The sequence below is a fragment of the Hyposmocoma kahamanoa genome, unplaced genomic scaffold (assembly GCF_003589595.1).
Source record: "Hyposmocoma kahamanoa isolate Upper Pololo Valley unplaced genomic scaffold, ASM358959v1 65, whole genome shotgun sequence".
NCBI lineage: Eukaryota > Metazoa > Arthropoda > Insecta > Lepidoptera > Cosmopterigidae > Hyposmocoma > Hyposmocoma kahamanoa.
In genome coordinates, this window is record NW_020653853.1 from 1,233,487 (window position 1) to 1,243,701 (window position 10,215).

Here is a 10,215-nt window from a genome sequence, read left to right on the forward strand (position 1 = left end):
TTTTTACGGGTCGAACAAGTAGCGCGTCTGGTTATAAGCGACACGCCTGTCACAGTTGCAGAGCAGATCTCTAAGACCTGAGGGGTACTGCCACTGCGCGTATCATCCTGAGACAGAAGTTGACAAGATCCATATGCCTGCAGTTTCACCCTTCACAACCGGAACGCAATAAAGCTCACGTTACTGCTTGGCGGCAGAAATAGATAACGTGGTAGTATTTCCCTGGACCAACTGTTTCACGGGGAGCTCAGTAGTACCTATAAATCAATTCAATATATTTTACTAAAAAACATAGAGCAGTTATACTCGGCGACATTTAGCAGCGATGCAAACGCGATGCAGTTGCGATGCAGTCGCTAATCGTCTACCTTTACACACGCGCGCGATTTTAAGCAGCGCTGCAAGCGCGCCACTGCATCGATACTTTTGGGATTTATATGTGATTGCATCGATGCAGTCGCGTGTTTGTATAAGGTTGCTTGGTCCTTGATTCTTTAGTGATTTATTACTAAATTGTCAATTAATACCTAATCATCATCATCATCATCGACACATTACATTCCACTACTGGCCACAGATCTTTACAAAAGGAGCTGGGAGGACTTCACACGTTTCTCAAGGGCTGAGAAACTATATCAACGTGTAACGTTTCTTTCGTCGTTAGAGAAAAGTATCGCTACTGAACAATTACAAGTTTACGTAACGTAAAGAGTCGATATTAGTATCGACAGGTGGAATTAAAATTTTTCCCGTACTAATATGGTTCATTTTGCTTGGATCGAGCGGCAGAGACACTGGTTTTATTTCAAAAATGTATATCGTATACTACCTGTACATTTCTATTTAGTTCAGTTGATATAAAAAAAAACATTGGTATACGAGTATGTAAAGTACTTATTGAATACAGCGGTTTCCTCGTGCTACAAAAACTTATTCTGTTTTTTATAACGCGAAAATTTAAGGAATCGTGTTTTTACACCGTGTATATCCACAATTTTACTATTTTTTTTTTTTTCAAAGTGATTGATGCAACACTTTCACTATTATGCGGAGTCAACCAAAGCCATTTGAGGTTGTATCGACCTAAGTCTAGATATGTGCGGCTACAGCGATGCCAACTGTCTACTTCTCAATTAAGAAACCGCTCTCCCACGGGGCTGCCATTGCAAGATTATTACCAATTGATAAATAATTGTTTTCAATCCGGTAATAGATAATGTTGTTTGTATGAGTAATCTACCTACCTTCCGTTCTTTATCGATATACGCGTGTGATATTTTATCGTTTAAAAGATTTTAAGTTGTGTATTATAGAACAATTCCGATTCGTTGTAAAAAGTATCGAACATACGTGACAAAAGTAATGAGGTTCTGTTCCTAGAATCAATTTAGCAATACTGTAATTGATAATTTGATAAACTATATTGATTCTCATTCTTCGAAAATGCGACGAAAGTTTTCTCTTGTAGACTTTCCTTACCTTTTTGCCGACGTATGTAATGTGAGCGCTACTGTGTTCTGGTTTTGAAGGGTAAAGGTGCTGGTGAAATTACGGGCACATGGGACATGTTAACTTATGTTTTAGGGTGACAGGCGCAGTGGAAGTGCCCCTTAGATCTTCGCAATTTAAAGCCCTGTGTGGCACTGTAACCGTTATGGAAAAGCGTGTAGCTTACCACAAGGTAAAAAACACGCAACTTTTGCGAATGATGACGGAAAAGAAGTCCAGCCTGCCTTCACATTCCTGACCCACTGTATAATCGGGTCAGCCCCATCGAAACCTCAAAAGTACAGCTCACAATTTGAAAAAATCAAATGTTTATCACTATGTGCCAGATTAGTCAATACTAGAGCATCAATCTATTTTTGTTAGCTACCGTGGATTCGAATTAGGTATACGCGCCCTAAAGTCGATCGTACATTGTCCTAATAGCTGTTTATTAACTATAAGAACCGTCAAGGAAAATATATGGGGTTACTACAAAAGAAAAAAGTTTTATACGAGAAACGAAACTTTCCTATTATCTTTCACTTCAAAGTACTCATCGTGAAATGAGAAATAAAAAAATAAAATACTTTGTCAACAGTAACATGTCCGCTAGAATATCAAATCCTGTAAGTAACCTAAGGGCTAATATAAAAAGTTTATTTAGTGATAAAAATTATGTAACTGAAGTAAGGGTCTTCACTTTATAAAAGAAAGGACGTAAGTTATACAAAATAAGAAACATTAAAGATAATTGCCTCGAAAGATAGTTATGAAGAAGATTACCTCGATTACAACTTGTATAATAAAATATATGCATTATCAACTTATATCATGGTCATCGCGGTGCGACTATCAATTTACAAGACTATGAACATACAAAAAACAGGACCTTCCACAGGTTGATGGAGAATGATCGATTAAATACCGATTTGTGAACTAAAATAGATAAAGACATATGACATAAAATGGCCAGACACGGAGATGTTATCGAGGGGCGGTATTTAATAGCGGGTCCGTTGGATTTATGGCGATAATTAGTGTCCCTATTTGCGGGGATCTGACGGGAAAATATACTGTACGTAGCCATGTGTCTGCAGTGATGTATGTAGCCATAACTTTCCTTGGCTGGCGAGAGTACAAACATCGACCTTATACTAGTAGGGCCTCAATGCATTTAGAAATAAAATTTGTCAGATAAGTCTTACTTACGAAAAAAATCTATCAAGTTACAAGCACTTCAGTGCTCATCGACAAATCATAGAACAACCCAAGTCTGTACAGGCAGGATTCCATTACAGAAATAACAAATAATGTATGCTGCAGGCTGTCAGTTCGCAACGGTACCGCAGTGTGGTACAATTCGGCCTAACATCTGGGGAACACCCCTGCTGCATAAATTACGAAATGAGGCGTATATAGCTTAGTACAGTGTAAAACGGAATGATTGGTTTTGTTGGTCGCAATTTCATTCATCAACTGACAAGTCCTGACTTTTTAAAAGTCAATTATTGAGTAAGAACATTCGTCTAAGTCTAAAATGATATTCATAGCCAGTGCTGATCCATTGGGCTTGGCCAGTCGTTAGCTGACATTAACATCTTGGTCGATTTCGCTTGCATATTCATAGTGGATTGTGTGTAATGCCGAGTTTTACTTGATTGATCGATTACTACCACGGTAGACTGCTGTAGGCTTAATTTTACGGGTAATGGTGGGCGAAAAAGACGTTTATGTTTCCTTGAGCTATTTATTATTAAATACTACGTGCTTTGAAATACTTTTTTGTTAAGTAAATCTTTACTCATCGCTATTTTTGATGACTGCATTGCATAATAACTGATGCATAGAACAAATTTAATACTAGCCCATTCAAAATATAGATCCGAAGTATTTCGTCAATGATAAGTTTAAAATAGCTGTCGACTGCTCGAGTTGACCTATTTATAGTCAGGTTAATCGAATCGTATTAGAGGCCACTTGACCAAATTTCGAGGGAATTATACGACGACCAGTACATTTGTACCGAATTACACTATTATATGAATATTACATTAATGCTCCATTTACGTTTAGACATTCAAGTTTCATGTCATCAGGTCGCCCAGCTTCTTAACGTTAACCACTAAACCGCTTTCTTGGGCTGCACATCCTATTTCTAACAAACCCGCCGTACTGCACTTACCGTCGTCTTCGATTGCTTAATTAAACGTGATCTCCGTTATAAAACGCGATCGTTCCAACGATACATCGCATCGACACGGTAATATGAAATAAATTTATACTAGCCGGTACTTCTCATCACCGGTCAGACAGACGCTGCGAAGCATCTTAACACTACGAAGCATTTTGCTTCTTCGTTCATTATGTGTACGGCGAAGGAGATCAGGCAATTTATACGCGAGAGTGTATATTAATCCTCCACATGTGCGGTTCGCATGAGGTGGGATTGTGGACAAAACTAAGCTTATCTTTAAGAAAAAATATAGATGTGGTCATTGCCATTTGCCACAGCCATGTCCTGTTTTTATGTGAGACTTGATCGTGTGGCTTACATGAATATTTTCCAAGAATTAGTGACTAACATATGTTCCACATGTGTTTAATAGGTACCTTTATTAAACAATTCACTCTAATCGATTTATTGAATGAGATGCACTCGGCACGAATATGACCAACTCAACTGTGAATTGATAAGATACATATTACATAGTAGGTATGTGTGATAGTCATTCACATATTAACAATTACAATATTTAGAGATAATTGCTAATTAGTTGACGGAACAGGATGTTCAGGGCAAATAAATAAAACTCATACTGATTAAAGCACAAAGAGAAAGAGATATTGCTATTTCAATGAATGGAAATTATGTTATGGTTAAATTCCATCATTATAAAAAACTACATTTTACGTAATTGATCCGAATGTAATCTCCGTAATAAATGTAGTAGTTCAAAATAAGCATAAAAAATGAGCAAATTAAATGTTTTAACAAATATATCGAAAGATAATCTTAATTGTAGAGGCGCGGTCGCTATTGAGAGAGCGGTATTAGATACCAACATGTCTGTAGATTATACTAATTTTGACAAGTATGTCACGCGCACGACAACAAACCAACTTTAAAAAACTCCAGGAAACGTAAACAAGTTTGATACTTCTTTGGATCAACTTGCAGTGGTTTATTATACTACACGGTAAAAACAGATTACTTAAAACTAGACAAATTTCTTTGTACGAAGACAATTTTATTAAATCCAAGAAAACGATCCTCTCCCTATAGACGCTAGAGAATAATTACTTGATAATAGTAAAAAAACGTCTCAAAAGTGTATTTTAGTTCTAAGACAGAAATATTTAATCCAAGAGCAAATTAATTTATTTAAGTCATAAAGCTACTCTAGATTCAAGAAAATATTTATTTGTTATTAGAAATTTCTGATTTTGACTTGAAAAAAAAAGAATGAAAATTGAGAGATAATTATTTAACTGAAGATTTATGTTTTCTATGTTTAAGAGAAGTTTGATTTCATTCTGAAACCAAATTTCTTAAATTATGACTTTTGGTTCCGTTATATCAAAGCAACTTTCTGCTATTAATAAGTCCATTACAATCTTAATGTAAGATTTTACCGTCTTGGGTTAAAATGTGGGGTATTTTTGATTTAAGTCATTTTGTTTGTTGAAAATAAGGCTCAATTTATATTGCGGCGGAACGGAATGGAAGCGAATTTTTGTAACGATATTAACCATAACATAATGAACATTATGGTCGATTGTGTAACGGTACAAAACAAAATACGAGCCAAAATCTTCCGCGGAATGCTCGAGCATTCTCGAGCATGTACGTTACACAATTGACCATAAAATTCATTATGCTATGTACAATAACGTTACAAAAATTCGTTTCCATTCCGTTCCGCTGCTATATAAATTGAGCCTAAGGACATAGTTTGTGAATAATTAAAAAAATATATAACCGCCTTCAAAACGCAACAATTAATTTTAATGAAGTCGTTGGCGTTGCTGTTATGACGTTCTGACTTTATCAAATTATAATTATTGCTTCTTGAAAACGGTTGTATTTTTTTGAGAATTGTTCACAAATTTAAACAAAATAAAATTGCAGGCTTAAAATACTTGACACAAAACGACTTAAATAATAAAAAGATTATACTTATTTAGGAAATAAATTAAAAAACGTTTATTTTTCGTACACGTATACAATACTGGCATAATATTAGTGAAATACAAAATGAATTATTGACATGAAAAACTTTAACATAGAAAATTAAATTAAAACTCACAGAAATAAAATTCGTGTCCCTACATACATATATGCATATATGTGTGACAAACCATAATTCAATAAACCTTAGGGCTTGTTTACGTAACTTACTTATTTTATATAAATTTGCACTGCAACAACCCTTCTGAATAATTTAAACAATCACACTAAAACAGCCGAAATCAAAATAATAAATCTTCATACAGCGACTGTACCTACTCATAACACTGAAATAGCTTTGGATTTGCACGTACTCGTTTTGTCGACATCACAGTACAATATAATATACATCAAAAATCAACTTTAACATAGGAATCCAATTTTACTTTATACAGTACAGAAATTAAATTTGTGTACAAGTCTACATACGCAATAGTACGACTACGTGTTGTTTGTATTACTTTATATGCTCTGAAATGAGCATTATAATGAACAATATCTAAAAAAAAACATTTAAATAATATGTCATTAGTACATTGATTAATCATTATTTTGTTAACAATATAATATTTGGGAATATCCTCAATTATATCTTGTAGCAAAACATTATTTACGGTATACCTAATTCCGTTTAATTCACACCAATCAACATAAATGCAATTGTCTGCACCACAGTGGCCTTCATCAAATTCATATTTACCATACAAAAGATTTTCCGTCAAACCTTTCTCAGTTGCATATCGAAAACTTTGTTTTAGTTGACAACGTTTCATAACAGATTGAGGAAGATCTTTTCGTGATGTTATTGACTGACAAACCTTTTTTAACTCTTTGTGTTTCGCTTCGTATTTAAAAGCACTTATAAGTATAGGCGGCCCAATTTTTTTTATAATTGTAGGGTAATGAATAAGGAAATGATGTTTGGGTTTTAATTTACTTTGAAATAAATTAAGGTATTGCTGGTGATGTTCTTCAATAATACTTTTTAAGTAATCTATTAGGTCTGAAGTAAACGAATGTGAAGTGAGAACATTTGTTATTTCCAATAATATTAAATAATAGTTCCAAACGGGGTCGTTATTTTCAACTAAATCTCCAACCACAAAAGCAAAATTTCTTGTAAGGCATAACATTTCAGAAGCAGATATAGTTAAACTTTTGTTTAATAAGTGTTGATTATTGATTGGTGGTGGTGTGTTTTTCTCATTAGTATTGTACTTAAAGTACTTTATCCTAGAATTCAGATGATCTAGTGAGAAATATCCTTTATCTATTAGACTTCTAATTACAAGGGCCATTCCATACCTTAGTACCCCTTCCGTAAGATCATGCATCACATCACATGTAACATTATTGTAAATATGAAAATATTTCAAATTATTCCAAACACATATTTCTTTAATTCCTATACGATTTTCAACATGTTGATTGTATTCAGAAGGCATTCGTAGATTATTTAATTCACACGATTGGGTTTCAGATTCAGTTTTGGTAGTCAAACAAAACCTGCAGAAATATGTAGCCATAAAGCTTTCGAAAAGTCCTAATATGCCGTGGAGTCCTAAGTTATCTCCAGATAAAGTTATTAATACAAATTTTACTGTAATGATATTTTTGGACAATAAAACACCAACGCCAGCTTCTTCTAAAAACTTAAGTTCTTCAATTAATTTGTTAAAAATTGCCCCATTGCCAAAAAATACTCTGTCCTTTGAATAAAATACTTGAGTCACAAAAATATTTTCTAACCTACTTGATTGTTCTGGCGGAATAGTTGCAATAGAAATATAAACTGCACCTAACTTATATTCGCCAGCGTGGCTTCCTAGGGCATTGCCACTTTCAAAATCATCAAAATACAAAATGAAAGGGATAACGATACTATCTTTGTCTATATTAGCCGAAAGTTCTTTCCACAACGATCCTTGAATCACATTTCGAATCACATCACCGTTACTTACATTACTCTCGTCCAAAAGCATCTGTTGATAATTAAGAATGTGAGAAAGTACTCCAGGTAAGTTTAAAAAATTGCTTAATGTTTGTCTAAGTGGTGTCATATAAAGTTTTCAGCATCATTGTTACATCATTATTTTCACTACGTCGATCTTTGACAGTTCCGATCTTTACTTCTACAGGGGCTACATAATACTCATTGTCAACTAAATTTTTCAAGCGCTTATATTCTGTATCGTAGTCTTTAAATATGTCTGGTAATGCTAATATCATTTCTATTACAATAATGTTTCTTTTAGTGGCATCTATATGTTCGTTATTAACTGTTTCGTGTATATTTGAAGTGATGTTGTGGATTAAGGTTTGAACTAATTCTATCAAAGTTTGTATTAAAGATCTTGGTAAACTAACAAACCCATATAAATTGCATACAAATATATTTAAGTATGATTTTACAGATTTTATAAAAGATTCATTTCCAGTGTCTTTATCATTCGACGGTGATGTGTCAAAAGATTGGTGTGTATCATTGGTACTTGGAAATGAACTTTGTTCGGACAGGATGGAGTTACTGATATTAATACTATTGTCACAAGAAGTACTATTCCTATTGCGATTTGAATTGTAACACGTTGTTAAATGATTTTTAAAACGATTTTTTTTATCATATGTTCATTTACAACTCTCAAAAGGGCAGACAAAATAGTTACCTATTTTATGGATAGTTTCTAAATGAAAAATGTATTGCTTAAAATCATGAAGTATTTTGTGACAGTAATTACAGTTCAAATCCATTTTGACAATAAGCGAAACACAGAGAGTTTTAGTCGGAGATTGATCAGGTTAACAATATTGTAATATCACTTGTAGCAATTATTGTTGCATAAATTGTCGTAACTGAGTTAGAAGTGGTAAGAAAATTCTTTCTAATTGAAAGTCTGTGTATAAACTGTTTTTTTTTTTCAAAGAATAGCATTAACAACTCAATTGGGAGTGGGCCCTGCTCTGATTGAGTTTATGAAACCTTGAAAGTGGTGTTTAGCTAAATCACATATTCAAAACGTCAATTATATACGGTACGACGTTATCGTACTTAGTTTCTATATTATATACACATCTTTGTATGATCAAATATAAATGGTCGCCTGCTCTGGGATATCTAACGTTGAAGGTATGGTAAAGTTTAAAAAGAGTATCAAAAGCTTTTGTTATGGTTAAAAATTGATATCTTACATCATCTACTATTAGTAACGGTGAACCACACTCTAGCAAAGATCCCTGGAGTATAACATAGGGTTGAACAGACAATTTCTTGCTTGTCGCCTTTTGTTTTTGTTCTTTGATTACTTGGTCTATATCGCCAGCATTCTAGAAATTAAGATAGTATTAAGAGTACATAATGAATGAAACATAATAAGTAGCCACAACAGATTTGTGAGCCAATCTTTACCACAAAGTAATATTATAAATGAGGCATATGAGGCATAAATATTGAAAACAAAAAATACATACATATATTATATACAGGAGACAGTTTTATATATATATATATACCTACTCATCCGTAGAACAAAGATCTATATGTGCAAGACTACTTGTTCTCAGGACATAGTACATTTCGTTTGTTCTTCTTCGCTGTAAATGTCAGATCGACTGTTGGATTTTGTATTTTCGAAACGAAATAAGATATATAAATTGTCAAAACGCCTTTACACAGGCCTTAGTTTGAATAACGAAATTATTCTCGTAACGTACTTATTCTCTTTTCGTTATATAATCATATCGGACTTCGGATGAGTCGACATTATAAATTCCTCCGTGGCCGAAAGGTTACCATGCCGAACTGCCAACGCAGAGGTCCCAGGTTCGATTCCCGGGCTCGGAGAAATATTTGTATGGCCTAAATTTATTTCTCCCGTGAGTTTGAGTGTAATTTGTGATGGTTTATGTGTATATCCATGGCACCCGCGACACAGGGTTTCCCTAGGGCGGGGCTATTAAAAAAAACATACCGGCACACAAATATATAAGGAGTCAATTGCTTCCTGAGTAGTGAACTTAATTTTTTTTGAAATTCTTCCCTTTGGAGGCACCAGATGTGCGAGTATTTTAAGCTCAGCAGGAAGTGTTACTGTAACAATTGAAAATAATATTATACAATTTTATCTATCAAATTTAGCCACTGTAGCGAAACTGTATACCACTCAAACTGTAATCAGACAACGTAGGCCTCTAAACTAGATCTAAATATTTCGAAGAGAAGAAGGAAAGACATTGTGGTAAAAGTACCTCAAGTAAATACAACATTTGCAAACAGACAATTCAATCGATCCAATCGATCGGACGGACGGACGGACGAACGCACGCACGCACGCACGGACACACACGCACACACTGACACACGGACGGACGGACGGACGGACGGATGGACGGACGGACGGACGGACGGACGGACGGACGGACGGACAGACAGACAGACAGACGGACGGACGGACAGACGGACCGACGGACAGACGGACCGACGGACCGACGGACCGACGGAC

At 34.6% G+C, this 10,215-nt stretch overlaps 2 protein-coding genes across 5 annotated transcripts in view; both read right to left on the reverse strand.

The window, feature by feature from the left end:
- The window catches only part of LOC113231399 (bone morphogenetic protein receptor type-1B), a 131,494-nt gene that overhangs the window by 10,120 nt on the left and 111,159 nt on the right, over window positions 1-10,215 (reverse strand). The gene's annotated exons all lie outside the window — the stretch shown is intronic.
- The window catches only part of LOC113231398, a 5,353-nt gene continuing 3,719 nt past the window's right edge, over window positions 8,582-10,215 (reverse strand). For both annotated transcript variants that reach the window (XM_026465700.1, XM_026465701.1), the window contains exons 7-8: window positions 9,685-9,803; window positions 8,582-9,040 (exon numbers count right to left, since the gene is read on the reverse strand). In XM_026465700.1, coding sequence (XP_026321485.1) covers window positions 8,720-9,040; window positions 9,685-9,803 — 440 coding nt within the window. In that variant the 3' untranslated portion in view covers window positions 8,582-8,719. The remainder of the gene's footprint in view (window positions 9,041-9,684; window positions 9,804-10,215) is intronic.